Source organism: Amblyomma americanum, chromosome 2 (assembly GCF_052857255.1).
Source record: "Amblyomma americanum isolate KBUSLIRL-KWMA chromosome 2, ASM5285725v1, whole genome shotgun sequence".
Lineage (NCBI taxonomy): Eukaryota > Metazoa > Arthropoda > Arachnida > Ixodida > Ixodidae > Amblyomma > Amblyomma americanum.
The window spans coordinates 186,720,838-186,748,579 of record NC_135498.1 but is presented as its reverse complement, the minus strand read 5'-3'; the positions used below and the strand labels follow the sequence as shown (position 1 = coordinate 186,748,579).

At 46.7% G+C, this 27,742-nt stretch overlaps 2 protein-coding genes across 2 annotated transcripts in view; both read right to left on the bottom strand.

The window, feature by feature from the left end:
* The window catches only part of LOC144119373 (neprilysin-1-like), a 91,025-nt gene that overhangs the window by 34,492 nt on the left and 28,791 nt on the right, over nucleotides 1–27,742 (bottom strand). The window contains exons 9-20 of the mRNA XM_077652009.1: nucleotides 27,511–27,713; nucleotides 23,903–24,085; nucleotides 21,957–22,043; nucleotides 21,276–21,406; nucleotides 18,299–18,530; nucleotides 17,000–17,098; nucleotides 16,049–16,126; nucleotides 14,960–15,072; nucleotides 12,302–12,360; nucleotides 12,128–12,179; nucleotides 11,283–11,350; nucleotides 9,631–9,761 (exon numbers count right to left, since the gene is read on the bottom strand). Of these exons, the coding sequence (XP_077508135.1) occupies nucleotides 9,631–9,761; nucleotides 11,283–11,350; nucleotides 12,128–12,179; nucleotides 12,302–12,360; nucleotides 14,960–15,072; nucleotides 16,049–16,126; nucleotides 17,000–17,098; nucleotides 18,299–18,530; nucleotides 21,276–21,406; nucleotides 21,957–22,043; nucleotides 23,903–24,085; nucleotides 27,511–27,713 (1,436 nt within the window). The remainder of the gene's footprint in view (nucleotides 1–9,630; nucleotides 9,762–11,282; nucleotides 11,351–12,127; nucleotides 12,180–12,301; nucleotides 12,361–14,959; nucleotides 15,073–16,048; nucleotides 16,127–16,999; nucleotides 17,099–18,298; nucleotides 18,531–21,275; nucleotides 21,407–21,956; nucleotides 22,044–23,902; nucleotides 24,086–27,510; nucleotides 27,714–27,742) is intronic.
* LOC144119251 (uncharacterized) lies at nucleotides 227–1,729 on the bottom strand. Its single transcript, XM_077651917.1, has 6 exons — nucleotides 1,383–1,729; nucleotides 1,221–1,298; nucleotides 1,057–1,134; nucleotides 796–939; nucleotides 449–673; nucleotides 227–240 (listed from the first exon to the last, which is right to left on the bottom strand). The coding sequence occupies exons 1-6, from the start codon at nucleotides 1,441–1,443 to the stop codon at nucleotides 227–229; spliced, it is 600 nt and encodes a 199-aa protein (XP_077508043.1). The 5' UTR covers nucleotides 1,444–1,729.

The following is a 27,742-nucleotide window of genomic DNA, read 5'->3' as shown; positions in this document are numbered from 1 at the left end:
TGGCATTTGAAGAGGAGGTCATACAGAACAGTTGCAGGCGCTGCCTTATCTGCAAAGAAGTAGCCAAGAGGCTGCTTCCACGGCGTACATATTCCTTTGGCCATGAACACAAGCGCCTTGTTTGCAAGATTTGGACCTTGTGCTGCACTGTACTCTTCAAGGCCTTCAAATCTGTCCGGCACTGGATTGTACGACAGCTCCTTTGAAACATGCATTTCATCAAAAATTATGGTGCAAGCCCTGTCTTGCCGTGGAAAAGACGCTGCCCGTTTCTCGATCAAATCAAACACTTCAGGATAAAATCCAATCCTCAATGGTACGCGTGCAAGCCACAGCTGCAGTGACCTAACAGATGGAAGTTTCAGGAGTTTCCTGCAATATCTGTAACCTTTTGGGCTGTGGAAGTATAAACCTGAAGCAAAGGTTTTGTTTTGGCTGCACCATCGACGGCCAAACCTGCTGACATTGTGCATCTTTAACTGAGCTTCAACAAAGGCAGCAACAGCTGGTGTTAAATGCTCACGCAGACTATCTACCAATTCGGCAGTGGTCTTCATGCGACGGCGCTGAAGCAGCAGTCCTTGCAGCCTCTTGTTGCGGTTACACAGCTGCCTGAGCTTGGCTCGAAGTTTCTGCAGTGGCCGCCTTTCATTGATGGGGCTGGTGAAAGATCCTGCAACGTACAGAGTCGACGGAAGAGCAATAAGTTGCTACGTCGGGTTTAGTCATAGCTGCATGTAGTCCTGTAGCACCAAAAAGTGCGCAATATTGCGAAAGCGTTGTAAAATTGCTAACCTTCATAAGAAAGAGGCGAACTGCTGAACGGAGCTCCTGGTGACAGATCAGCACTCGCTGACAGTGTTGCGGCCACCCCTGCCGTGCCAGGTTCCAGAGATGAAGCGCTTGCTTCAGTGCTTGGTCCTGCATATGTGTGGTCAGCTGCGCCCACAGAATATAAAGAACAAAATATAGTGACAGCACAGTTCTGACAGGGAAGCCAGCAACCCAACAATGCACAAATAATAACTAAGCGCCACAGGCGGAATTAACACTTACACTGAACCATTATGAAGCCACTGGCGTGGGAACAAGCTTGGTTCAGCGTAGAACCAGTAGGGCTGGCACCATCTGCATCTGCACAGCGCACAGACAAGGAATTGTAGCATATTTCTGAGCCATACCTCCTCAGGCTGTTCGAGCAGTTACGAAATAACAATCACCTTCTTGGAAGAGTAGCAGCGACTGGGACGACCGACTCTGGACGTACCCCTTGGAAACAGGTTCACCGGAGACAGCAGCTATCATAGGAAGCAGTCCAATGAGCTTTCAGTCGTCACCATTTTCAAAAGATTTATGTCAGTTATGCATACAACCCTGCTCACCTGGTTCTCCAGCCCGGCGCACTGATGCCGAAGTTTCGCTCAGAGATTGTGAACAGTCCATGTCGCTGCTGCATTGGCTTGAGGTGTCTGAAATGGCAACATTATTGCGGAGAGAAAAGAGAATTCAGTACCTTTATAGTAAATAATTTCCAAAGAACTATAGCTTCCACAGTATGCGGTTCACATTGTCATCACTCTAGAAAGAAAAATGCTTATCCAATGAAATAAAATTCTGTTTACCACCCTTAATCGTTAGGCACATTAGTTTGATGTCATCAGCAGCTGTGGAGCACCAGTAAATCATTTGCAATTTTCATATGCTATGTTTTACTTTGAAGAGTGCGAAATTCGCCTATCACACAAACAACAATAGCTCGCAAATCAAGTAATGTGCCCCATATTGTTTACATATTTATGCAGGTCAGCCTATGGCCTACGCAATGAGATGCAACAAGAATGAATTCGTAAGCAATTATCGCGAAAAATAAAAACCTGTACAAACATTGGCTTTCGCTAGCATAAATATTGAGGTAAAAGGCAACAACACAAACAATTAGTGCATTTCTATAATCGTTCAGTGCATGCTTTGATACATAACGCATGAGCACACAATATCTCGAGAAGCTTTTCACCAAGCGTACCTTGCCCAAGTCGGCATAAGATTGCACCCTGATAAGACTGAAGATAAAAAAAGAAGCTCTGCATACAAGAAAGCAAAGTTCTGGAGTACTAAAATTCATCAAACATTTAGGAAGGCTCACCCTTTTTTCCCCATCACTTTTTTTGAGCTATCAAAGGAAGGACGAGAATGCCCTCTGGACACGACAGGGACCGTTCATGAGACAAGGTTTCACGGTGAATATGAAAGATTCAACTCCCACTTGCTGCAAAACATGTAGAGTCACCTGGTTTCCGTTGCTGAAGTGGCTAGCGGCATCAAACAGCCTGAACCGGAAGACTGACAGACTCACGTTAAGATCCTTTGGAGCCCTTTTCCATACCAGACTACCGAATATCCCACTTCCATTATCCTTTTTTTTACCGGAAATATCAGGCAAGAGTATTCACACCGTCAGTGTACTTTTTCCGCACGCGTGCCTAGAAATTCGCTTGAGCACCCTTCGGCTACTAAGCTTGTGCCATTAGCTTACCACAAGCACAAACCTAATTCTATGCTATGTTGGACATTTGTCACGAACCTCACATACAGTGTACAGTGCATACAAGAGACGTAAAACGAATATTATATACACACACACACACACACACACACACACACACACACACACACACACACACACACACACACACACACACACACACACACACACACACACACACACACACACACACACACACACACACACACACACACACACACACACACACACATATATATATATATATATATATATATATATATATATATATATATATATATATATATACGATATGTATATAATTATATGTGCTCACGTGAAAGCGATACTTCCATTTTCGTTTTCGCTTAGCAGGGTGCAGGTAAAAATTTACTGTAATTTTTAAAGCCACAAAACAGATACATAATTCGTTTTGCAAAAGACGCTAGACTGTTTACGGTTACGACAAAAAGGAAAAATTTCATTTTTTCACAAAACCTGACATTTCAAGAGCGGCGAATGCCTTAAAAGTTTGATAACAAAAATTACCGGCAATGCTTGCTCGAGTAGGCAAAACATCGTGTCGCAGCCTTCCTGACGGCAGATACACAGATGGTTCGAAGTGCCTCGAGCAAATCCTGAGTTTTCGTAGCTGCGACGGCGCCTTCTTCTCCAGGCTGACGTTGCGGCAGAACTGCGCCCACGCTCGGCACCTGGACGTGATGCAACATGCACGTTAGATACAACTGCGCCAAAAGGAATACGCATACTCGAAACGCCAATGCGTCATTATTCCTGTCACTGCTAACTGCAGTAAATTATACTTGCATTACATCTGAACTATGGTAGTAAATGCTCGCGCCAAGCTCTCTGCGCCCCAGAGTGCGGTAACGCTCATCCTCATGCCACGCGGCTAGCTGCTTTTCTAAGCTCAACGAGTGACGAGAGTGAAGTGCGTTTAAAATTACCCTGACAGTCATGTATATGTAGGACAGCAATACCAAGGCAGGCAATAACTCCTGCTGAGCGAATCCAGTTAAAGCCTCCTCAAAGCCGCGCACATACACGAGGCTGAGTTTCGATACTCCCAGCTGCGAGGGGATCCTCAAATTGGCTTCATGGTTTTGCAAAACTAAACAATGTCGTACTCAGAGCTGTCAGGTAGCAAACTTTGTTCTAAATGGGCCTCCCGGTCAGTAGCGTGAACGTGGTTGCTCCTGAGAGCCCGGTGTGAAGTTCACGTTGGTAATAGTCAGCTGCATGAAACTCACTATAAATTAGAAAAATGTGGGCCTCTTTCGCGGTGGCTCAGTGGTTAGGGCGCTCGACTACTGATCCGGAGCTCCCGGGTTCGAACCCGACCGTGGCGGCTGCGTTTTTATGGAGGAAAAACGCTAAGGCGCCCGTGTGCTGTGCGATGTCAGTGCACGTTAAAGATCCCCAGGTGGTCAAAATTATTCCGGAGCCCTCCACTACGGCACCTAATTCTTCCTTTTTTCTTTCACTCCCTCTCTTATCCCTTCCCTTACGGCGCGGTTCAGGTGTCCAACGATATATGAGACAGATACTGCGCCATTTCCTTTCCCCAAAAAAACCAATTATTATTATTATTCGCACACCTCAGCACTGAAAGTGTGTGCCCTGCAGTGTAGTACATAAATATCCCCGAAAACATGAAGCCAAGTACGCACGAACGGGTTACAGCTAGGAAACACGAGCGAACAGCCCGACGAAACCATATCGAAGCTATCGCGCATACCTAGAGCAGACGACACTGTCAAGAGCTCACCTGTGAAAGTCCAGCGGGAATCGGTGTAGCGTGACACCAATGGTACTATCCACGCTGTCGCAGTGTACCACGGAGCATCGTTTCTTCACATGCCGCAAGCTCATCTTGAAATGAAGCGCTAAGCGCTTCAAAAGAAGAGCGCGAAGCGTGCAAAGACGGAAAAAGACTTCGCACTGGCCGCACGCCGAAGGAAACGACAAAACCGAGAAAACTGCCGCAGCACCGGCAGCGGGGTGCAAATCTTACCGAACGGTGACAAAGAAGCGACGTGCAAGGACGACGAAAACTTCGCAAAAGGAGCATTTTGAGACCGGCGAGCTAAATTTATACGCTTTACCAGGCGCGCCATCGCAGACAGCTGGCGATAAGAAATCGCTTCGTAAGCTCCCGCCACTGTGGCCGGGTTAGCCGGGTATCGAAACAAGGCCTGCAAAGACGCGCTGTAATGCACCGCACACTCATGAATAGGGGGCAGGTCAAGAGTGTTGCAAAAATACAAAATTTGCCAGGTTTTAATAAAATGACTTACCTCTTTCATAAAACAAGCTGCTAATATATTTTTTCTTTTCTATTGGCAGATTACATTCCAATTTTGTAGCTTTATCATTTCTTTATATGAGTGTTTTGCCCCCCCATCCTCTGGTTGTGCTGCAGTCGCGCTAAACCACTTTTCGGCCCAGTCTTCGCCACCACTTTAAATCCGCCTTGGCTGAACGCCAGCGACGACAGTAGCGACTCGACAAGCCACTGCGAGTGGCTCCGGAACTCCCGACAGGAGGAGGTGGCGGAGGAAAATGGAAACCATATGCGCGAAGGCAATGCCCTCGCTCGCGCTTGCCCGAGAGGGTCGCGCGTCGGCACGAGCAGACGATTTTCACGGCTGCCGGAAGTGTGCCCGTGACGTCGTGGCTGCCGTGGCTCCAGCGAAGGACAGCGTGTGGTGGCATGGGGACGTCATGGGTACAGTGACGTCTTCTTTCACGATTTTAGTTTCAAAATTGGTCACTACGAGCACACCAATCGGCCCGCGAATTTAAAAAAAAACACGGTTTTTAAAAATTCATAATAAATTGCCGGCTCAGTTCGAAGACACATACTTGATGGGAATGCTTCTAAGCATCATTTCTAAGCATTGAAAACATTTACAAGCGGCTTTTTATTTATTGCATAGTCCCTTTAAGGGAATGAAAATGAAATGAAAATTGGTTTTAAGGAAAGGAAATGACTCCTGTCTCAATTCTCGCTGGACGCCCGTACCGCGCCGTAAGGGAAGGAATATCCTTTCCCTTACGGTGCGGTTCAAGTGTCCACCGAGATGCGACATTTTTCGCTCACGGCCAAAGACGCCGACGACACCGGCTTTTCTGCGACACGACCTCCTTAACGCTGTCGCGTTAAAAGTGAGCAACGGCTTTCATAGAGTTCATTGGCGTTGACAACTTTGCAAAGGCCGCTTATTTTCACGACAGGAAAGGCGCACAACCGGCTCCGTGGGTCAGTGGAGGCCTCAATCTAGCTTTCATGTACGCGGCGTTGGTGTCCAATCGCAACGCAAAAGCCTGCTTTGATTGCGTTCTGCACACTGGATAGGCAGCGCGCCCTCCCTGCCACCCTGGGAGGTGGCATGCAGTTAATTGTTTATCGCGAGAGATTGATCAGCAAATGAACGCTGCGGCCTAGCTATTGCTGCAGTGCCGTATGTCAGCCACAACGCTGTCAGCGCTAATGCATTCAGGCCACATCTCTCTCTCACCACCGCCACATGTATCAAAGCACGGATGAGGCGTCCGCATATCCAGGGAGCCAGTTATGCGCCCTTCCTTTCCTCAAAGCCATCGCCGTCTAGAACATTGTCAATGCCAAAGCCAATGAACACAGTGAACGCCGACATCTTTCGCTTTGTATATCCAGGATTAGTTGAGGAAATCCCCGTTAATTTTTTTTGTTTCATTTTCCAGACAACTTATGATTGACGGTTCGTGCGGACAACTTCCGTCTATACAATTACCGTCCACGTCACTCAAGAGCCAAGAAAGCCTTTCAGCTTAACATTTTGGATACGCAAAGCTCCACCTTAAAGGTGAAACTCGATAGCGTTCCCTCGTGGTCGAGCACCCACTGATATAGATGACACATCAGCATTCAGGGAAGGCGCAGAGTCGAAAGATACGAGCGCCGTATGCCGGGACAGCGCCGTGTATGGCGAAGGGGGGTTTCAGTGGGTGCGACAGGACGACGCTACGACTGCACGCCAAGCACGGAGGAAATCTACCGGAAACGCACGGTACTCGCTTAATTCGGACATCTATAATTTACATGCTCGTAATTACTCATGTACGCCTCCTAACAGATATCGAAGATATGTTGGTAAGAAACCCTTGCATTCACTAGACGCGCCCTTTGAAGCGAAAAGCTTCACTACGCTAGGTAAAGCCGTCGTCGCGAAGGTCGGAGATGACCTTTAACAACCTTCAGCCCAAATACGTTAGCCGCATATGAAAATTTATGGCACAGCTATGGTGTGGGACCATTGACCTTCATCCATGACCTTTATTTGACCTTTGATTGACGTTTCGGAACCTCGTACGCGTTCCTTGGTCAAGGAACCCGTACGAGGTCCCGAAATGTCTTTGAATCTCATGACATGGTCAGTGACCGAATTCATTTTTCTTTGACCTTAGATCACTGACTTTGATTCGACATTTGACTTTTAACATGGCTGACATTTGGGTTCGCCTTTGAACTTAAGAACGTCCGATGGGGTGATGTGAATCACGTAATGACACCCGATGGGGGTTTCGTAAGACCATGCGAAAGCACGTCATAGCTACGTGGTCGTGTGGCTATATATAGAACGGCTGTCGCGAGCGCGTAGCGGAGCTGCCATGGACGAGCCTCAGGCGCTTAGCAAGCTTATGGTACCTATTCAATTGGCTCGCCTTGCATGCTTAACGTCTTGTCTACTTGTGAATGTCAATGTATTCAATAACCATGGCATCTGTACATATGTAAATAATTTTTTTTTCTAAACAGCAAGAGTTCTTGCCTTTCGCTGAATTCCAGGCTTAGCCATGTTAAGCCACTGCAAATTTTAGTAAGACGAAAGCGTTTTTTGACTCATGAGGGGTGTGGACGGAAGTTGTAGAAAGAAGATATCCGCACGGACTGTCAATCATAAGTCTGTAGTAAATAAAACAAAAATGTAAAAGTGGATTAAACAAGAGTTCTTATTAAAATGTACGTAATGAAATAGAAAAATTAAATTTAAAATTGGTTTTTTGGGGAAAGGAAATGGCGCAGTATCTGCCCACATATCGGCCGACACCCGAACCCCGTCTTAAGGGAAGGGATAAAGGAGGGAGTGAAAGAAGAAAGGAAGAGAGAGGTGCCGTAGTGGAGGGCTCCGGAATAATTTCGACCACCTGGGGATCTTTAACGTGCACTGACATCGCACAGCACACGGGCGCCTTTTGCGTTTTCGCGTCCATTGAAACGCGGCCGCCGCGGTCGGGTTCGAACCCGGAAACTCCGGATCAGTAGCCGAGCACCTAACCACTGAGCCACTCTTCCCGCTGACCTTGATTCTTTTTTTGTAGTTACAGCCACCAGGAAAGCTTTCATTCATAGCTTTGCAGAAAAACAAAGGCTGAGCAGAATCCACTACAAAAACATGACATTTTGTTATGGCGGTAAAGTGTAATCTCACAAACGCGCTGTGTAAATACAAAATAGCTAATCGGTGGGGCAGTAAAGCACAAAAAATATATGCTATAGTTCAGGTTCTATTTTACGTGCATTACTAGAGATAAGGTTAGGAAGCCATGGCTTTCATCGGCCGTGTGAATCTAAGCAAAACTTCGATTACAATACAATAAAAATTTATTCTCGGTGAGGTCCAGGTGTTGTATCTCAGCCAGCGGAAGCGTAGAGCGCTTGTGGGCTGGGGATATTTTTTTTCAGTGCAGTTGTTGGCACCAATGGGTAGGGGGGAGGAATTGCGAGTGACAGTAATGTGTTCTTCATAAATGCAGATGTCGAATTGAAGGAAATGTTCTGAAAGTCACCAGTGACAACAACGGACTCGAAGGTTATACACGATAACGCACCAAATAATAATAATAATTGGTTTTTTGGTGGAAAGGAAATGGCGCAGTATCTGTCTCATATATCGTTGGACACCTGAACCGCGCCGTAAGGGAAGGGATAAAGGAGGGAGTGAAAGAAGAGAGGAACAAATAGGTCCGTAGTGGAGGGCTCCGGAATAATTTCGACCACCTGGGGATCTTTAACGTGCACTGACATCGCACAGCACACGGGCGCCTTAGTGTTTTTCCTCCATAATAAAAAGAATCTTCCCGCTGGTGCGTTATCGTGTATCCGTCCGAGTCCATTGTCACTGGTGACTTTCAGAACATTTCCTTCGATTCGACATCTGTATTTATGAAGAACACATTACTGTCACTCTCAATTCGTGCCCCCTACCCATTGGTGCCAACAACTGCACTGAAAAAAAAATATTCCCAGCCCACAAGCGCTCTACGCTTCCGCTGGCTGAGATAAAACACCTGGACCTCACCGAGAATAAATTTTTATTGAATTGTGATCGAAGTTTTGCTGAGATTCACACGGCCGATGAAAGCCATGGCTTCCGAACCTTATCTCTAGTAATGCCAGTGAAATAGAACCTGAACTAGAACATATATTTTTTTGTACTTTACTGCCCAACCGATTAGCTATTTTGTATTTACACAGCGCGATTGTGAAATTACACTTTACTGCCACAATAAAACGTCGTATTCTTTAGTGGATTCTGCTCAGCCGTTGGTTTTCTGCAAAGCTATGAATTAAGGCTTTCCTGCTGGCTGTAACTAGAGCGACCTCAACTACAGGTGCGTGGATGGCAGGAATGAACAGGATCAAAGCTCTATTATGTCACTGCGACATGCACGCCTATGAGCGTAGGGAAAATGGCGACTTTGCCGCGACACCAAAGCATTCGGAAATGCTCATGCTTATTGCGAGGGCGATGCTCCTAATGTTTCTGCCGCCGTAGAAAAAGCGGAATTTCTTACGTAACGACTGACACGATTTCTACTGCGGTGTGAGACTGTTTCGATAAGACAGAAGAAGGACATTTCTGACGTAGCGAAAGAAAGCGCTCCTCTTTATACCTTAGAAATGTTCACGATGCCAAGCTTTCGGGACGAGCATTTAATTGTGACGAGCGGCTGGATGACTTCCCTTGGTGTGCATATCGGTATGATACTGCGTGTGAATTCAACGATTTCTGTGCAGTCGTCATCTCATGCTGTCTGCTTGCCTTGGTGCCGGTGATGGGGTTGTTGAACTGGTCGTATTGCTCGGAGAGGCAGCGGGCGCCAGTGACGAACTTGCGGTGCGTCTCGCGCGACCACCACTCCACCAGTTTACCGCGCTCGTCGTACAGCGCGCCTGCGGAAAAGACATCCGAGGGCCTTGATGCAGACCATGCGTCCGAAAGATGTAGCACGCTTGATTGGTAATGAAGGAGCCTTGAGCTAGGAGAACGTCATTGGTGATTTAATTTCACTGTAGAAATTGGACACACGCTGAATGTACATCGCTGTTTGTCTTTCATGGGACATTTCGGGTATCGGCACATTACCTCGTTTCCTTTCGTGCTGTTTAGTACAGTATCATTCACAGAGTGGACCTGTGTTAAAGCTTCATTTGTGAATTGAGTATTACATGATAAAGAGGTCCTCGCACGCGCTAAAAGCTTTCATGAAAGATCTGCAGGCGCTGAAATGCAGTTCCTTTAATACTCGCTTGGCCTCGCTTCTCATATTGAGGTTACAAGGTGTAACAATCACATGCGGTTTATCAAAACATTGGCCATTCAGGTCCTGCTCAAATTCATTTAACGTACGACTTGGGCCAGTTGAGCTACTTCAGGGAGTACATGATTCCAGGATCGGTTATCTTTCAAGCCGACCAAGGTATTATTAGCCTTGGTGTTCGGTCCTCGGAAAAAAACACCGCGTTGTCCTGTCTTTCTCACTGGCGAACGTGCTTATATTGCGCTAATTTTCGAGCAATAGCTGTAGTCCTTTCCTCTACTTACTGAATAAGACAATGGCCTTCAACGCTTGACAAGGTGAAACTGAACTTAACTGCGTAGTGGTATGGCCAAAGCTATGTTAGTATGACCATGTGATGACCATTGAGCACCTTACCTTGACATTTGATATGAGACATTGCGCACCATATCGACAATGACCTTCATTGCCTCGCAAAGTCAAACAGACCTTAACTGCGCGGTGGTATGGCACAAACTATGGTAGCATGACCACGGGATCATATGACTATGACCATTAGGTTGCTGGCCTTGACCTTTGACCTTTGACCCTGACCTAAGTGTCACGTACCACCTAGTTCTAACCTCATAGTGACGCAAAGTATAACTGCAAGTAATTTCTTTAGAGACCATAAAACAGTCTTCACCTTAGTCAAGCCACAGCCCTTGATGTAAAATAATAAAACATCCAAACCGAGTCTCATCATGCATAACAGAGCTTTAGCTTGTATAACTAGGTTCGAGCCATGTTGAACTCTCGACACTTTTTGCACCCAAGAATAAGAAAGGCCGGAGGGGTGGTGGCTGCCCCTGGTATCGTCTGTGCGTGCCGTCGTCACACTCGGCGCTTCGGTGGCTAGACGGCGGCTTTTGCGACGCCATCTTTTTGGGAGTATCTCTCGGCCTCAACAACGACGGTCGGAGACGAAATTTCGCCTAATAAGATTAGTAAGGCTTTGCCCATTCACGCCGTTATATTCCAAAGTTAAGTTTTTTCATCACTTTCGTGCGCACCAGTGATAAAAATATGGGGCGAAAGGTACGTGTAACGCGTGCCAGGAAAAAGAATCCAGATCAAACGGAAATAAGCAGCCCTAATGAGCGTCCCATTAGCCTTTATTATGCAGTGGCCTCACCTTGCTCTCCGAAGCCGTACGTCAGCTGCTGGCCCATTATGGTCCCCAATGCGCCGAAATTGATGGGTCTGTTGAAGGAGGAATAATGTGACCGAGAACCAAAACGCGGCCCGTTTCCCTCAGTCACAGTTTTAATCACTGGGATTCGGAAGAAACTATCAGCGACAGCACAATTTTTGTGGCAAAGGCTTTACTCTGCAAAATTCCTCGACAGGAAAGTTAGGATATGGCTAGAAAAAACCCCTAGAGTAGTTTAAGCGACCCCCCAGCCCCTCTTTTTGTAAAAAAGAAAGACTTTAGAGAACGTATAGATGCTTACAAACAACATGTTATCGAAAACATCTTCTCTGAGCAGAAGCAACGGAAAAGCTTAGTGCTAATTTTTAGCTTATCTCCCCTCTTTGAACACTCCGGAGGCATCACCTCTCCTACCAAGACTGCAGCCAAGGCTTTCGCTATAGTGATCGGGCCCCCTGAGCTATTTTCAGCGTTGGTGGAGGTTAATGCGGGGCGTTGACGTAATGCCGACGCAACATAACGGGCAGTATCACTTCATAGAGCGGTAGTAAGAAAGGTGAAAGACGTTAATTTGGCATTACGTTTGCATGCTCTGCAAAGCCACTTAGGATAACTTGGCTGTGGATGCACTTCAAAGTTGCGCAGCCAATCCGCATAAGCTCAAAGGAATTCAGGGCGCCTCTAGGTGCTGATAGAGGTTTGCTTCACTTAAACTGTGAGCTGAAACAGGTGCAAGAGCACTTCTATGGTAGAGTTTACGAAAAAAACAAATCTCTTCCGAATCTACAGCTGAGTGTGCATAGGGAAATCGAGAATATTGAACTTACGGGGGCATGTCCAGTATGAAAAACGGGAACTGGATATAGTCGACTGGGAGAACTAAAAAAGACAGGAGAAGAGCATGAATAGGAAGATCGGCACGTTTGGTATGCACAACAGTGAGCCCTTTATTATTGGCTCTGAAAGCGAGTTCACTTTTGAACTGAAGAGGTGAAACGTACGCATATAGTTTCCCAGTAGACTGTAGTGCATCACGGTCGCCGGAAACTGCGGAATCCATCTGACGGAAAAAAAGGACAGAATGTCACGTTTGAGCGACACGTGCGTAAAACAGAGCTTTTCTTGCCCAACCTAAATTTCGTACATGCAAAGTTCCCGTGCGGCTGGTCACAGGGTTTAGAAAGCGGCAGTTTTGAGATTTAACAACAGCTTTAAGAAGACAAAAGTAGAATAACGTTTAGAAATGAACAGCCTACAGTTTTGAACTCTGATGTTAATTACTAGTGCCAGCAGGAGACAGCCATATAGGCCTATCACGATGCTAACTTGTTTTTTTTTTGTCTAGACGTTACTATTCGTGCTTGAAGAAGATCCCTATAAGAGCCGACCACGATGCGAAGTTGTTTTCTTATTTGCCTTACTTATTTCCAAAGCGCTTACGTCAGCTCAAAGGCGTTATCCTAGGGGAGTAATTTTAAATGTACAATAATATGTGACACTCAGTCTCCCCACAAAAATGCAAACAAAAATACCAACCACGCTTACCATTACTGTTGAATCATAATGAAAATATATAAGGTGATCCCATGGCCATAAAAAGAACCAAACTTCCTGTCAAATTGATGGCTATGTTTTTTTCTCAAATGTACACTGTATTTATAAATGGGCCTTTTTTCTTCGCTTTTGTGAGTCCTTATTCTTGCACTAGTATACATTTTCTCATGCGCCCTTTTCTCGGTTCCGCAGTGCACGTGTTCTTTTAGAGCTTTTTACATTGAGCCATGTGCCTAGTGTAGTTTATAATAAGTTTGTGTTCTTCATATCTCGCGTCCTCAATAGCACCCTATTGTAAACGTTTTAGGTATAATAAATAAATAAATAAATTAATAAATAAATAAATAAAAATACATATACAAACACACAAACGAACAAACAAACCATCAAATAAATAAATAAATAAATAAATTCGATACAGCTTCAAGTTCAAACCGATCTTTCAGGCTGCATATTAGTCACTGGCAGTTTTTGAAAGTAAAACTGGCCATAATTTTCTATTTCAAGTGTTATTAGCAGTTGATGACGATGATAGATTTTTATGGCGCAAGGGCATCTATAGCCATAGAGCTCCAAGGCACAAGGCATTTTTCTTCTACTGAAAGACCCATTTGCCAAGCATTTCACCGTAAATAAGCCGAGCACCCGACCAGGGAAAAGCTTGTAGCCATTGCATCCCCGGTGGGTACTCGGCGGTACTGAGGATCGAACCCCGGACCTCCCGAATGCGGGGCGGATGCTCAAGACAACTAGACCACCACTGCGGTTAGCTATTAGGAGTTATTGGCTGGTTGGCACAGCTTGCTCATCTTAGAAGTTGTTAGCTTGTTGAAATGGAAGTTAGTTCCAACCGATAGCATACTTATCAATGGCTCTTTGGATGTAAAAAAATAAATGTGTTTTCTGGCGCATGAAGTTTACTGTTGTAGCATGGCTTTCACCAGAAACACGTCTTCAAATAGATTATCGTTTTCAGGAACAACCCGCGAAGGGTAATTTTGGAGCATTTTAAATCTCCTAGTTATCATATGGTAAAAAGGAATGCGGGTATAATATGGATGGGTCAGAATTTATTTGTATCTTTGGTGGGGTGTAAGAAGTTGCTACGACGGATATTAATCATCTTACTCGAACTGAATACTGTGTGCTGAATCTACGTGTGCCATTTAGGCATTTGCAACACCGCAGTATTTGCGATCAGGGATACTTCTGAACAGTGCCTGGTCATCGGTACATAAGCTGCTAGAGTAATGCTTAGTTTGAAACGGGGACATAGATACGGCAATATTTGTTGATAAGTAGACTCATGTCGTAGTGTCGATAACAGCTTGTTACTTTATCAAGGTCTCTGTGGAGGATAGAGAGGATAGCGCTGCATCAAATAAATTCATCTCTCTACAGATAACGCAGCCATCTACAAATAGTTCAGTGGGACAATGATTATTTTCCACGATATTGTTGCTGGTTAGAGAAACACGAAATCTGCTTGCGGTCTCTGCTCAAGGGAATAAAGGTAATCGTGGTGCCTTGCACTTCTCCAGTGCACTTTTGCTCGCTTTCTTCACTGAATTAAGCTGCATGTTTTTTTTTGGTCTCAGTAAAATTCTAATGTACGGATTGTTGCACCTGTGTTGACGTTCGGCAGCAAAAGGCACATTCATCAATGAAAACTTAGGAGCTGCGAAAGCGGCACTGCCGGCGGCACCATTATTCATGTTTTGCAGCTTCTTTTACCTTAACAGAAGCTTTAAAAAGTAGCCTCTTTATGATCAAAACTCGGTAATCTGGCGATATATGCGAGCTTAACTTCTTCAAAATGTCCTTCCAAATACACTGTCTTGTCATCAACGGCTACCAGCGTCTTCCATCTTCTTATAGACTGACGGGCCCTCAGTTATAGTATCATGCAGATGTATATCTTTTAGGACCTCAGTAAGGAGCCGGGGAGCCGCGAGACGACGCACAGGTGATTAATTCGGGGGACCGACTGCGACGCAGCAAGACACAATTACTGGTGTCGGTATAGGGGCACTAAGGCTCGATTTCTTTTCCTACACCCGGCACCATCGCGTGCGCACAAGGCCGAAGCCGCCGCAGCGGCGCACCCGAAGTCCTCTGCCTTCTTGAAGCGGCGCAGGTGGGCGAGCATGATGCGGTTGTGGACCTTGAGTGTGCGCAGGAGGCTCACGAAGAACTCCTCCTTGCGCAGGTCCGGCACCTGCAGGCACGGGAAGGTGAAGAAAGCGGAGGAGTGGCCGTGTTACTTAGGCCGCGAAAAGGAGGAATGAAGGAGGACGGAGGAATGAAGGAGAAGTTGGCCGTTGCGCCAACTTCTTCCAAACCACTTGTATGAATCCGCAGCACTTGGCAGAAACGATCATGCAACGGGCTTCCCTTTCAGGCAGGCAAGTTGATAGGCGCCTGAGGAGCGAGTTGGCTTTCGTGAGTGCCGTGCGGCCGAAGAGAGAGACAACTTTTACGGAGTGTGAACATGGATAGTCATACGCCACCCTTTGCTAAGAGCTGATGAGACTGATGGCGTTAGGAGCAGTCCGATGCTTGAAAATTCCACAAACGAAAGCTTCTGTGCGCTTAAATCACTGTACTTGAATACCTGCGCTGGAGGCTATTTCTGGCTGCGGAAAGCGTTCATTTTGCCTGCGTTCTTTTTACGATAGGCTTTATATGCAAATGACTTTTATGACAAAGCCGAATGATGTATAATAATCATGTTGTCTTGCAAGTGTGCAGAGGTCTGTCGCATTCGCGGAAAGCAGTGGCCTTGTGGTGAAGCTGGTGCAGCCAGGTGTTTTCATTTTTCCAAGGGCAGCAAAAAGTGTTCGTTCAAAAGAGCGGTCGAAGCCGAAGGGTCTAAAGAACAAGCTGTCATTATTTCTCTTGAACCAAAGGTCGCAACTATCATCGCTTGCCGTGAATGAAAGTCATATGAATGAGATTGAACCTACGTCGTAAGCTCATCTGTACACATATCAAACATTGCTGTCAGTGCCTGTGCCACTAGCGTCACTTGCTCATAGCCGAAACAGGCACAGTGACAACAAGTCATCATATGTGTCCGTTAATGCAGTGATGTGACCACCCCATTATTTGCAAGTGAAGGCAATTAAATATTGTCGATTGGGGACATCCAACGACAGAGTTAGCAGTAAAGGACGGTCTGCGTTCACACTCACGTCCTTGTAGTACTCGTCGAGGTCCCGGTCGCTCTTGATCCAGGGCGGGGAGCCGATGTTCATCTGAAGGTGGTGCAGCTAAGACGAAAGCGAAATCATGGCCCTAGCTTGATCAGAGATTCTAAGCACGAACGATAATTTTCACGTAACGATAATTTTCACGACATTACAGCTACATATCTTTCTACGAACAGCTTGAAGACCGTCAGCATGTCCGACTCTGAGGGCAGGTGGTACACATCCGCGGAACTGTAGAGTTAAAGAGACCTCCAACCGCGGCTGTCGCCGTGGAAAAAAGATCAAAAGCTTGCCTGGATAACAGTGACAGGATGTATAATTAGGAATGTGAAGTGGTTAAGAGGAGAAAAAAAGGTTTCTAGCGGTTTTACTCGCTTCACATGGAAAGCTGGGCTGGTTGGCGAGTTTGATCGCATGTCTCAAATGAGCGCAGGCACAAAACGGAGAGAGACGAAAGCGGACCTCACCCAACAGCTTTCAGTTTTTCAGTGAGCGCCCTTTCCGCCTGCCTCTTGTTTTTGGCCCAGTCGCGCTAGTTTTTCACACACTAACACAGTGGACCCCTGAAAGGGATCTTGAGGCGAAGAATTAAGCGGTAAAAATTGGAATGAGTCAAAGTCGCCGCAGTGTACAGTTGCGGAGCCTTAAAATGATGGGATGCAGTTCCTTTGATCTACCCGAGATGTATGCATCTTTTGTTTGATATGTCTTGATATAGAATCTTATCGAGTCTTCTGATTCGCATCCCTAGGCGGGTCGTCGGCTCTTAGTTCTCGCGATACGACTCGTTTATCTGCGTATGATCCAGAACGCAAGCGTCAATTTTCATAATGGTTCCTTATTTCGACAACTATAAATCGATCGTTTATTTCGAAATGGCGCGGTCACTATGACAGTAGTGGGCTTGTCAACAATGGCTTCGTCGCAACCCACCTTCTGTCTCGCCCTCTCCTTGGTGTCAGCGTCCATCCAGGTGTTCAGGTCGATGAGGACGGCGAAGGCGTCCCGCAGCTCCTCGGCCATGTCGTACAGCTGCGTGGGAAGGAGACCCGCTTGACACCGCGCATTCAAGCGAAGCTAAAAAAGGGCCTGCATAACAACACCTCTCCTGCAATGCCTTGCCGCTGATTGGTAACTGTGTTTTCCCTGGGCTTGACTGAAGTAAATGTCGCGTGAATTTTTGCCACTTTCCTTCTCCATGCTGCGCATTTGGCATATATAAGAATGGTAATTTTTTACCTCTGCCACTAAGTGCACCGCCCACTCTGTTTCTGTTGCACTATTGTTCCTATAAATCCTGAACATCAACTGCAAAGACCTAGAAGAAGGCGCTGCAATTAAAGCAACAAGGGAGTTCATGCTGGAGTTGTTACCTGCGCAGAACCTCCTGATATGCGTGCCTACTGGATCATTACACACGAGTAAGGAAACGAAAATTCATACTTTACATCAAAAACGGATTGCTTCAATACGGCGTTTATTCGTTGTTGATCAAAATAGGCCCTGTAGCATTTTACGGCGTCTCGCGAGGCTTACATCGTTCGTTGTCATAAAAGTGCCAAGCCTTGCGCTCTGTTCCCATGAACTCCTAATGATGCGCTGAATTTGCAGAATGCTTTGCGAAAATGTCCGAAACGTTTTTTCTCAGTCTTGAACATGAGTCCGAAAATAATTGCAAATAACAGTTATCTCCGCAGCAGTGTTCTTTTTTTCTGAATCCCAAATAACATAACCGTCCTAAAAAAGGAAAAAGAAGTGTATACAATAAGCAAAACGGTTTAAACTGATCGTGTTGATTTTGGACAACCTTAAACCTAAGTCCGCGCTCAACCAGACAGAAAAAATTGCGAAATTGCCGTAAAGACTATTACTACAAGGCTGGTCGTGAGTAGACTCGTATAGAGTGCCGCAGTGGTGTGACCTAGAACAAAGAACGCGAATTGTTAACACAGCTCCTCTGTCTGCGAAAATATTCTGCTTTCCTTGTTGCTTGCATGTACATGCATGTGCGCTCAAAGCTTGCTATGCATATGAGCTTTTCTGGCTGTGAGGATTTTGCCCAACTTTTTGAAGATTTTCAGTTCATTACGTGCACAGGGTAGCACGCCATCGTAGACTTGGTTTCATCGGCTCGAAGCGTTTCAAGCAACTGACGTACTTATTGCATTCTAGAAGCCCGTCGAGATGCAAGCGTACGAGCAAATGCACGCCACAAAGAGTGCGTGCCCTGACCTTCCTATAGCGTTCGGCGGGTTTCGAGATGTGCCGGTCGAAGTATAGCCTGGCCACGGCAAAGTGGAGCAGCCGCGACGTGAGGCGCACGCACTCGCGCGGCACCTCGCCGGCGTCCTGGAGCAGGTAGCGGTAGCGGTCGAAGCGGAACCGCGCACGCCGGAACCGCTCCGTGGCGTACTCGCCCATCGCTTGCACCAGGCGCCAGCCCAGGTAGTTGGCCACCGCCGAGCTGCGTCACCAGCAGCGCGCACACGCCGCTCGATCACCGAAGGGACGAAGAGATTTGTGCGAAATCTTTTCTTTATTTAAACATGTCGTCTCCACTGGGGACAAACCATGATACCTTTTAAGCCTCTCATTGCATCGCGATGCTTTGTTTCCGGCAAAAATAATGCACAGATCCGAATGTTCGGCCGTATTCTTCGGCCACCGAAATACATGTCTTCTGGCTATAGTGCTTATTAAATACAGTCGTACTTGTTGCCATGCAAGGGTGCAGGAATATTGCCTTTTCAGTGAGTGGCGGGATTTCTTGAGGGACTGTTTTAAACGTGTGTAGCGCAAAGCAATGCTCATTATTTGACCACTTGAAAAAATAAAGCTTGTGTCCGGTTTAAAGTTGGAATAGTACGCTTTCTTTGCCTAGTAGCTAGCACCTGAAATTTTTCATATTTATTCGTAATCCGCATCTCAAACGTGAGAACATTGCTCAACTCTCATAGTTATCACCCCGTATAGATGACCGCTATTCAGGCTTCATTGTATACTGTCGAAATAATTTAGGTTAGAATTACTTTTTGCCTAAGACTAGTGAAGAGCGGAACCCCCTTTCACATTCGTCAAAGGAACGTTATGATGTAGATCAGTTGCCAGTAATACTTCTTCGAACGTTTTATCATTTTATCGTCCTCAATTGGGCGCAGTTTTTCGCCTTAGCAGATGTTTTTTCTTTAACTTTTTATTTGATTTCACTTGGTTTTTATTCCTTGCATTGCTGAATATGCAACCCAGTGTAACCCTCTGTCAATTCCAGGGCCACTGAATTTAAACTAATAAATAAATTATAAAATTACAAAAAGTAGAAAATGAGAAAAATTAATAATATTTGGTTTTTTGGGAAAGGAAATGGCGCAGTATCTGTCTCATATATCGTTGGACACCTGAACCGCGCCGTAAGAGAAGGGAGAAAGGAGGGAGTGAAAGAAGAAAGGAAGTGAGAGGTGCTGTAGTGGAGGGCTCCGGAATAATTTCGACCACCTGGGGATCTTTAACGTGCACTGACATCTCAAAAACAGTGAACCTGTGAACTTGAGTGCCTTGGAACTGCAGCACAAGCCAGTTGAGTGGTGTGTCACAGTAACGCTCACCGCATCCATTAAACACTGCATGCTCCCTATGCGGTGACCCCCACGCCACACTCTCCCATATCCTTTTCGGCTGCCCTGCTGACCTTCCCCCGCGGGGACAGCACGCCATCTCGAGCTGGGAGGACTGGGAGGTCCTGCTCATGTCTGCAGACCTGACATCGCAGCTTGCTGCGGTGACTCGGGCTGCCGACGTCATGTCCCGGCGTGACCTACTTGATGCAGTGCGGAACCGCGCAGTGGCCCAGGGACTCAGCTGTGTCTAAAACTCACTTGCTCAATAAAGTTTTTCTGTCTGTCTGTCTGTCTGTCTGTCTGTCTGTCTGTCTGTCTGTCTGTCTGTCTGTCTGTCTGTCTGTCTGTCTGTCTGTCTGTCTGTCTGTCTGTCTGTCTGTCTGTCTGTCTGTCTGTCTGTCTGTCTGTCTGTCTGTCTGTCTGTCTGTCTGTCTGTCTGTCTGTCTGTCTGTCTGTCTGTCTGTCTGTCTGTCTGTCTGTCTGTCTGTCTGTCTGTCTGTCTGTCTGTCTGTCTGTCTGTCTGTCTGTCTGTCTGTCTGTCTGTCTGTCTGTCTGTCTGTCTGTCTGTCTGTCTGTCTGTCTGTCTGTCTGTCTGTCTGTCTGTCTGTCTGTCTGTCTGTCTGTCTGTCTGTCTGTCTGTCTGTCTGTCTGTCTGTCTGTCTGTCTGTCTGTCTGTCTGTCTGTCTGTCTGTCTGTCTGTCTGTCTGTCTGTCTGTCTGTCTGTCTGTCTGTCTGTCTGTCTGTCTGTCTGTCTGTCTGTCTGTCTGTCTGTCTGTCTGTCTGTCTGTCTGTCTGTCTGTCTGTCTGTCTGTCTGTCTGTCTGTCTGTCTGTCTGTCTGTCTGTCTGTCTGTCTGTCTGTCTGTCTGTCTGTCTGTCTGTCTGTCTGTCTGTCTGTCTGTCTGTCTGTCTGTCTGTCTGTCTGTCTGTCTGTCTGTCTGTCTGTCTGTCTGTCTGTCTGTCTGTCTGTCTGTCTGTCTGTCTGTCTGTCTGTCTGTCTGTACTGTCGGTCTGTTTCTGTCTGTCTGTTGGTCGGGCATCCCGTGAGTGGAGCCGCACCATTGGTCAATATCGACGCCCTCCCTGTCCTGGCCAGACACGAGTCGAGCAATGATAAAAGGAGGGTCAATGTCTCGCTGTCCCCATTTCCCATCCCATTACCCATAACCCTTCCCTCATTCACATTCCCACAACCTATGTCCGACCCCCTCCGCTACGTCCCAGGGGAGATCAGGGGAGTCTCCCCGGGCCCGCTCCCACGGCTGTGGGTCGCTTAGTAGCATTCCCTCCCCTCATTTTTCTTATTTTACGACCTACGGGTGGCAAAAGCACAACATTGCCTTTGGGCCTTTTCATTTATATTACGATTGGGTTAAGCCTGTTATACTTAAGTGGCACAGGCAGGGGCCTATGGGTTTACATTCTTTTTTGGCTGCCCTACCCTATTTTTTTTGTCTGTCTGTCCTCACCCGCGGTACAATAGTGGAGCGGTCGAGGTTGGTCTCAGCAACCTCAAACTATAATCTGTCTGTCTGTCCTATCGAGACCGCCACTAACATTGCAGGCGCTGCGCTGCTTGTGACGGCGGAGGTCTCACCTGGGCACCTCTTTCAGGAGCCGTGAAAGCCTCTTGAGGTAGAGCGGGTTGAGCACCACCACGTGATCAGTGAGGTCCATGGAGACGCCCACGTCACGCACGATGACGTTGATGAAGTAAGACCACGGGATCTACGGTGGAACGTTGAGAGAGGCGCATGACGAATCCTCTCCAGGAAGCCAAACATATCCGGGTGTTCAGACACAAACGGCAGCCTTATGACCATTGGCCGAGTTACCTGTAGCTCCTGCGTTTAATTCTACAATGTTTGCTGTGAACCACTCACAAACTTCCCTAGTGCCCAGTCAGTCGTCCTCTATAGATTTGCTCAAAAGCTGAACGCTTGATGGCAGTTAAAGCTGTCAAGCGCTTGCTGGTAAAGCGCTTTCTGCATTCTTTGCTTTGCATGTTTTGCTTTTCACGTAGGGGAATATGTGCAAGTGCGCTGTAACTGCGCTCTTACCTGCCAATTTTAGTATAGCAACAACATGCAGGGTGGTGACTTGCGTACGATCCTTGCGCGCATGAAGTACCCATCGCCCTGGCGAATTCCACATAATTTGGCCGCACTGAGCATTTAATATTAAAAAAGTGGTTGAGCCCGAACGGCCGTGACTGGGGAAATCAGGAAAATGTTGATCCTCTCATATTGTGGACTCCAAGCACTTAGTGCAACAGTACCTCTGGTATGGCTCCCTCGAGCGTCCTCAGGCTCATCAAATTGTAGACACGTTTCGGGTTTTGGATGGCGTCCGGGGGCTCTATTATCTGCAATAAAAATGGCGGTCCTTTCTCAGAATGCATATAAGAGAAGAAGAATTTTCATGTTGAGGCTACTCATAAAAATAACTGTTTTGATTTCGCACTACACCAAGAAAAACATGTAATAACAGCATTCGCACCGAAGAGTATAGGTGTCTTTGATCACGTGTAATCTTGAATGTGCCTCATTGCGAAAAGCGCTGAACGCCCTGAACAGAATTTCGAGAGAAGCTCCTTAGTAGCTGACAAGAAGGCTGACAACCAATTTATAGCGCGCGAAATCCAGACGATTTTGCGTTATCAACATTAGCAGTACTAGCAAGAGTCATTCAACATCGTTGCCTGATTGCGGTAATGAACAAATTGCCCACAGCAGTTCTTATCTTCGATTATTGGGAGTGCGCACAAGGATGGAGTTATTCGTGTTTACCAAATGCTCTTGAGCCTGGATGCTAGAGCGCAATAATCTACAAATTCGAGAAGCAACTATCTTATGGTTCGCGCAGCGGATGCGTGCAAATTAGTCACAGAGAGCAAGCATTCTTGTTGTCTTCAATATGCAGAAGTGGTTATCCTTTTTCAGAAATTCCTTATCTATAGCTACAACGATCAGATTCCCGAGGCCGAGGCTACTGATAGCACCTTGCCCACAAATGTCACCACCTCTCGTTCTGAGCCCAACTTACAGGCACATCTTTAAGTGGGTCCACGTGAAGTACGGAAGCTGAAACATTGCGGATAGTATGGAACGAAACAGCCCATTGCTGCATGTCGATTAATGAATAAGTTGACAAAAAACAGATTTTTTATGGCATAACGAGATGCTAAAGGTAATTTTATGTTGGCTTGTTTCTATGGATGACCAATTCTTAACGTCAAAGAGGGTCGATTCACTCATAAAATACATCTTGTAAGCTAGAAAAGTTCGCAATATGAAATGCAGGTGTCGTCAGAGCTGACTGCTTCCCCAAGTTGTCGTCAACACAGTTATTTTAAAGACAGATCCTTCAAGTTAAGCCGCAGCGCAAATTGCTTGGAACCTTCGATTACAGAGTACTTTTATTCTTGGCATCGCGAGTTTAAGTCAAGGATAAAGAAAACAATTATGTTCCATTTTGTAAACCAATTTTTTCAGCACTAAATGGGTCTGAGTGCTGAAACAAAATCAACATAGCTGGGATGTCCCTTCCACGTTGTTTTTGCCGAAATATTCGATAGTAGAGGTTCATAAAAAGAATAAAAAATAACGCCTCTGCCAGCACCCCGTACCTACAATAGGCTTAATCAAACAGTGCAATAATTACAGGGGCCGGAGAATGGCAAACATGTTTTGTACTCCCGAAGGGAAAAGTAAACGGAAGAGGCAAGGTATTAAAATCGATCTCAAACAGGGGGAGCAGGCCCGGGGAGGAGGGAAGGGGGAAGATTCCCTTGATCTCCCATGGGACATACGTGCAGGGCGCTTCCACAAAGACTGCCAGCAATTCTTTAAAATATGTTTTTGGCGTTGAATATTGCAATGAAATATTGATTATCAATCTAGGTTGCTCACAGCTCGGCGGGCGGGTTGTGATCAGGTCAGGATGTCATGCGACCTCTCTAGACCAAATATTTTTTAGTCACCTGCCACGGTGTGCAGGTTGTGATGACGTCGCAAGCTCACGGGACCTTTCTCGACCTATCAGCGAATTTCTTAACACCGAACATCGGCGGGGTTCTGGTGCGACAACTCTAATGTGATCGCAATCAAAGTCTCAGTATGCATGGGCACCGGCTTCGGATTAAAGAAAGACATTGTTACGCACGAACAGCAACCATAGCTCTGAGAATTGAAAGGTGATTGGCTACAAAAAATGCCTCCTCACAGCGGCCAGCTTGGCCTCGAAGGCGACGATCTCGTTGACGACATCGGCGGCCTGCACGTTGGCGCCCATGAGCAGTGCGCATCGGTAGATGTAGATCTTGTATCGGTGCAGGATGCGGAAGAACGGAGACCGGAAGCGGCCCCGCAGCACCATCGGCTCCACGCCGAACGACGGCTGTCCGATCTGCGTCGAGGCGCAGGAAAGAAAGAAAGGGCTACTTGTTGGCAACGAGACCCAGATGCGCCTGTAGTCTTCCTGAAAAGGGGAGCTTAACTGGCATAAAATGCTGCAAATACCGATGCAGGCTTCTTTTTTGACAAAACGACAGCTATTATGCTGACTGTCATGTCGAGTTATTGACAACAGGCCTCAGTAAAATGTCTCAGGTTTGTGAACGGCGAAGGGGCCCCTTTAGAAGAAGCAATCTGTATGAGGTCCTGGGACTTAGATTACTCCAAGAGTGTCCATGAGCACTATAAGTGTCATTTGTGCACAATTAATGCACATATTTGTTTTGAATATAATGTCATTTACTGCGCCCAAACCTCGCTAAATACTGCAGTCATTGGTATTCTAAATCATTGCGCTACCAGACGAGCTTTTATTGATCATTTGACACGTTTAATGCCTTAAGTCGTGAATGCAACGATGTTAAGTCCAGATCAATTTCCCTTGGCTCCGCGACAGGTTTCTATACTGCAGCCACAGTTCTAATCCTTAACAGCTGTACCTCTTGCTGGCCAGTGGTTTCAAGTAACAAATCTAACGATATGAACGTGGCATTCATTTTCGACAGCTCTGATACGCTGCCTGCTAACGCGCGGTAACTAGATCTTTTGTAATCTAACTCACTACGTAAAGTGCACGGGCGCAAACTTGTCAGACGTTGACAATTCCTACAAAGGCGGTTTGTTCTGCAGACAACATAAGAGGGAAACCACCGACCACAGATAATTTATGCTTACATCCAAAGAACTGGCGCTCTCTCAAAAAGAGTGAACTTGCTGTTCTCCCTGTAGCAGTTATTTACTGTGCCTAAATTGCCAAAAGAGCGAAATGCCTCCTTTATCATAGAGTAGGAGAGAGTAGAACGCGCTTATCGCTCCCTCTGTTGATAAAAGAAGTTGGAAAATAAGAACATTTTTTTTATTACCGCCGTGATCTGATTCTCTTAGCAAATATTTCTTCCGCTGAATCCGCTGAATGGAGAATGAAGTACAAATTTTAGGCACTGGAAGAAAGACGTAGTTGAGCAAAGTCTCTCAATAAGCGGCATTCATCGATGGCATGAACCAAGGGTCTTATTCTATACGCTGTGCATTTTAATATTAACATTTCGCGTCCATCTGGTCCTCTTTCATTGATCGCTCAGATATACCCGCGGCTGTCAGATGTCTGTGGAAAGAGACTCGGCCAATCGGTGGACAGCGACCGGACCTCACAGTTCGCTGCATATCGCAGCCAATGGCAGACAGTCGTAAGATCCGGTAGCCTGCTGTTGACAGAGCGCAGCGATGCGCCTCACCAGTGGCTGCATATAATAGTCAGTACCAGCCAATGGTGAGGTCCTGGTCGCAAACCACCCAATGGCCGAGTCGCTTGCTTTTCACATACGCTTGAAAGCCGCAGGTGTATCTGAGTGCCCAGTGACAGGGGACCAGACCTACGCGAAATGGCCATTTGAAAATGAACATCTAATAGAATACAGCCCCTGGTTACATAAGTTTGATAACAGCTTGCCTCCTAACTGTCCAAGTCTCTGAGAAAAGAATACAGCTGTATCGCCAAGAGAAACACTTCGTGGGTATGCTATTCATGTTCGTACAATTTTACCACAATAGCGATCTCCCGAGAACAAAAAACGCTCCGTAGAAAGATTACCGCTGAATGCCAGCAAATCTCCCTGATTCGAGGCGAAACTACACCGTATGTAATTCATGCAGCAGTTCTAGTATGGCGTGAATGCTCAACGTGAAAGTAAGTTAACGAAGTGCAGATCGTCAACATACCGTAAATCATAAAAAATCTTTTGGATTAAGACTCCTGCAGTGTGCAGCTATGGATTGGGTTGTTTCGTCAAGTACCGAGCTGCGCGAAGTGTAACGCGACAGCGATCTTTGAAATTACTGGCCTGATTTATCACAGAAGTTCGGAAAATGTATGCAAGGCAGCACAAGCAAGTTTTAGAGCGAAGCGCATATACCTGTTTAAATGCAGTAACGATGGCCTCAGCGGCAGGCGAGTGGGAGCCCGCTCTCCTGCCAACCCTGCGTGACCGATGCTTTTTCCATAGTTACGTAACAGAACAAGTGAACAGACTCCTACACTGGCTGTGGCTGCACTCTGGATTAGGAGGTGTGCGGCGATTCCGAAAAAAATTGGCGGTGGTTTAGCTCTGGTAAAACCAGGAGTGACGCGTTAGCTACAGCTGGCCAGGTGGAACTTGCTCAGTTGAATTGCAAAGTCACTCCTTCGCCGCTCCATTTCGCTGGGCGTTCCTCCTCCATCTTAGTCCCACTTCACACGGCGCATGCGCACAGATGTTGCAGCTGTTTCGCCGGCGCGCCGCGCCGCCGGCAGCAGCAGCTGCTTCGCACCACGCGACCAACCACATGACCGTAGCGGCGCCGCCACGGTCACGTGCCGCCACCACGCTGAAGGCTCGAAATGCTACCGTAATGTAGCTATATCGCTCAAAAGGAGTGTTTTAGGGGAGTTTCTACTCAATCAAAATGCGTTCGCAGCACTCAGTCACTTCTAGGAGTGTAATAACGCCTTATCTCTAATATAACAACGCCATAACATATGCAAGGCAACCACAGGGATTGAACTGATAAAAGCATGTAATTGGCTGGATACTTGTTGACCAGCGAGTCATGTGCGCAATTGACGATGGGTATTTGCGTTTCGAAACGCAAAGACGCCCGTGTGCCGTGCGATGTCAGTGCGAGATAAAGACCCTCAGGTGGTCGAAATTAATCCGAATCCCTCCACTATGGCACCTCTTTTTTCCTTTCTTCTCTCAGTCCCTCCTTTATCCCTTTCCTTACTGTGTGGTTCAGGTGTCCGCCGATATGTGAGACAGATACTGCGCCATTTTCTTTCGCCAACAGACAATTCACTTCATTTCAATTCAATAAGAATTGTTTTCAGTAAAAAAGAAAGCGTTTGGCTGTTGTCACTTCTCTTGTCTTTGGTTTTCGTTCGTCATTACTCTGGTGCAGCTGCTCCCATGGACCCTTGCCATTTAAACCAGTTGACCATCCTATTGTTTGACAGTGCACAGCGCTGTCGCTTCGTGCACATGCAGCCACGCAAGCACAAACGCCCGTGTACAGCCCCCCCCCCCCCCCCCCCGTATGCAGCCCAAGAGGTTTGCTTTCTAGGCTGTTTAGCCGAGCCCCCTAACACTTCTAGCAGCCCAACGAAAGCTTGGTAGGATTGAGGACGCAAAGTCCTTCCTGTTCCTAGAGGTTACGATCGCTGAGGATGCATAACGAGTCATACAGCAGGCCTTACAATCAAACCAATTGGGCCGTGTACTTTTGACGGTGTGTTCATGATATACAGACGAACGCACGCAAAGCAAGAGGAGCCAGTGTACCCACGTAGATCAGGTATCTGTCGCTATTGTGGTAGTCCAGTCCAACGCGGACGGAGATGATGGCGTCCAGGCCTAGCTCCCTGATGATGTTGCCCAGTATGAAGAAGGTGCGGAACTGTGCCGTCCGGTTGAGCATGGGCCAGTTCGCGAGCTCGAAAAACTGGAGCAGGTCTTCCACGGGCTTAGTTCCCTTGCTGTTGCGGAGGTCTGCGCCGGGTGAATTAGATGACGATTGA

Bases quoted from the DNA above. Each gene is read 5' to 3' on its own strand.
- LOC144119251 (XM_077651917.1), bottom strand. From the start codon at position 1,443: ATGGACTGTTCACAATCTCTGAGCGAAACTTCGGCATCAGTGCGCCGG. The intron at 1,299-1,382 runs GTGAGCAGGGTT...TTCCTATGATAG, and splicing joins GCGCCGGGCTGGAGAACCAG to CTGCTGTCTCCGGTGAACCT. The intron at 674-795 runs GTTAGCAATTTT...TGTACGTTGCAG, and splicing joins TTCGCCTCTTTCTTATGAAG to GATCTTTCACCAGCCCCATC.